General features: G+C 31.4%; 1 protein-coding gene across 1 annotated transcript; it reads right to left on the bottom strand.

The window, feature by feature from the left end:
* LOC18604504 (ciliogenesis-associated TTC17-interacting protein) lies at nt 366-1,000 on the bottom strand. The gene is made up of 2 exons (XM_018117055.1): nt 936-1,000; nt 366-684 (listed from the first exon to the last, which is right to left on the bottom strand). Exons 1-2 carry the CDS (start codon nt 998-1,000, stop codon nt 366-368), a joined length of 384 nt encoding a protein of 127 aa, XP_017972544.1.

Genomic DNA, 1,429 nt, shown 5'->3' with positions numbered 1-1,429 from the left:
GCATAGATTGTGGTGCAGAGGAAGGATGTGGCACCAAAGGTTGCACATATGAAGTACCTATGCCCCTCAATCGAGCTCAAATGTTGGGAGTAGTCTGGTATTTAACCACTATTGTGCAATAATTTGTCAAGACAGACAGATAATCCATTATTGTTACCTGTCAATAAGTGTAATGCATAATCATTAATATTAACTATCAATAAATGTAATGCATAATCATTGAACAATAGATGATCAACACCAAATTAAGAATTATGTTCATAATTCATGATTTTGAAACAAATGGCATATATAAATGATAACCACGAAAAAATTTTAATGTCAAAATCCATACATTGTTTAAATATAAAAAAAATCATTGACTATTAATCATCATCTAAAACCGTAAACTCATTTTCTTCATTCTCATCTTCATCATCATCATCATCTTTGTTTGCATCTTCCTCTGTCTCTTCATCTTCTCTTTCAACTCCTTCATCTACATCATCCTTTTCATTATGTTTAACATCAACAAACGCATTAACCTCTTCATATTCACCACTAACAAGAATTGTATTGTTGTCAAGGTCGTGAAAAAGATCATCAAATTGTGTATTGAAAGATGCTTCATCTTTTTGATACACCCCTTCATTCAGATCACTCTTTTTTCCATCACTTCGAACATAATTTAGAATGTCTCCAAGCCTTCATTTTGAACACTTCCCACCAATCATGTCGATCTCTTTTCTTTGATGGATATGGATTGTAGTAAACTTGAGTAGCTTGTTCAGCTAAAACAAAAGGCTTGTTACTAGCAAGAATTAAGTTGTATCTAATTTCAACCAACCCATGAATAGGATCAACTCTAAGACATTTTTCAATTTTAAACTAATGACATTGAACAAAACTACTCAATTGTTTACACTAAAGTATTCTAAGTCAATGATATCGATAACAGCCCATAAAAGTCATGATTGTAATCATTGTAGCAACTTCCTTTGATGCAGACACCACTATTCATTGTGTTACAGTTTTCTCCATAAGTCTAATGTGTGGAAGTTGTATCTAGTTAGCTTTATCCCTATTTTGAATTGACAAAATTGATTGATCTAAATGTGCTTTTGAAAATGCTTGAAAATGTTTTTAAACTTGAAGAAAATCCTCAAGAGTTTTGAAGTTGATCTTACAAAGAAAAATGTTTTTGAACAAATTCAAACCTAGGTTGTCGATCTTAAGAATTGACCTTTAGTAAATCAAGAATAAATTCTAATTACATAGAAAGCAAAATTATTTACTTCTTTACAAGAGGAACCGATCTCTTGAAAAGAAAGAATCGATTCTATGAAAAAAAGATATCAGTTCTTGAAAGACAGAAGCTATTGGAATTGGAAAGAACCGATAACTCAGAAAGCAAAAATTGATTATCAGAAAACAGAAGGAATCCAAGCAC

Source organism: Theobroma cacao, chromosome 3, assembly GCF_000208745.1.
Source record: "Theobroma cacao cultivar B97-61/B2 chromosome 3, Criollo_cocoa_genome_V2, whole genome shotgun sequence".
Taxonomy (NCBI): domain Eukaryota; kingdom Viridiplantae; phylum Streptophyta; class Magnoliopsida; order Malvales; family Malvaceae; genus Theobroma; species Theobroma cacao.
The sequence above is the reverse complement of the archived record's forward strand: the minus strand, read 5'-3'. Positions and strand labels throughout refer to the sequence as shown.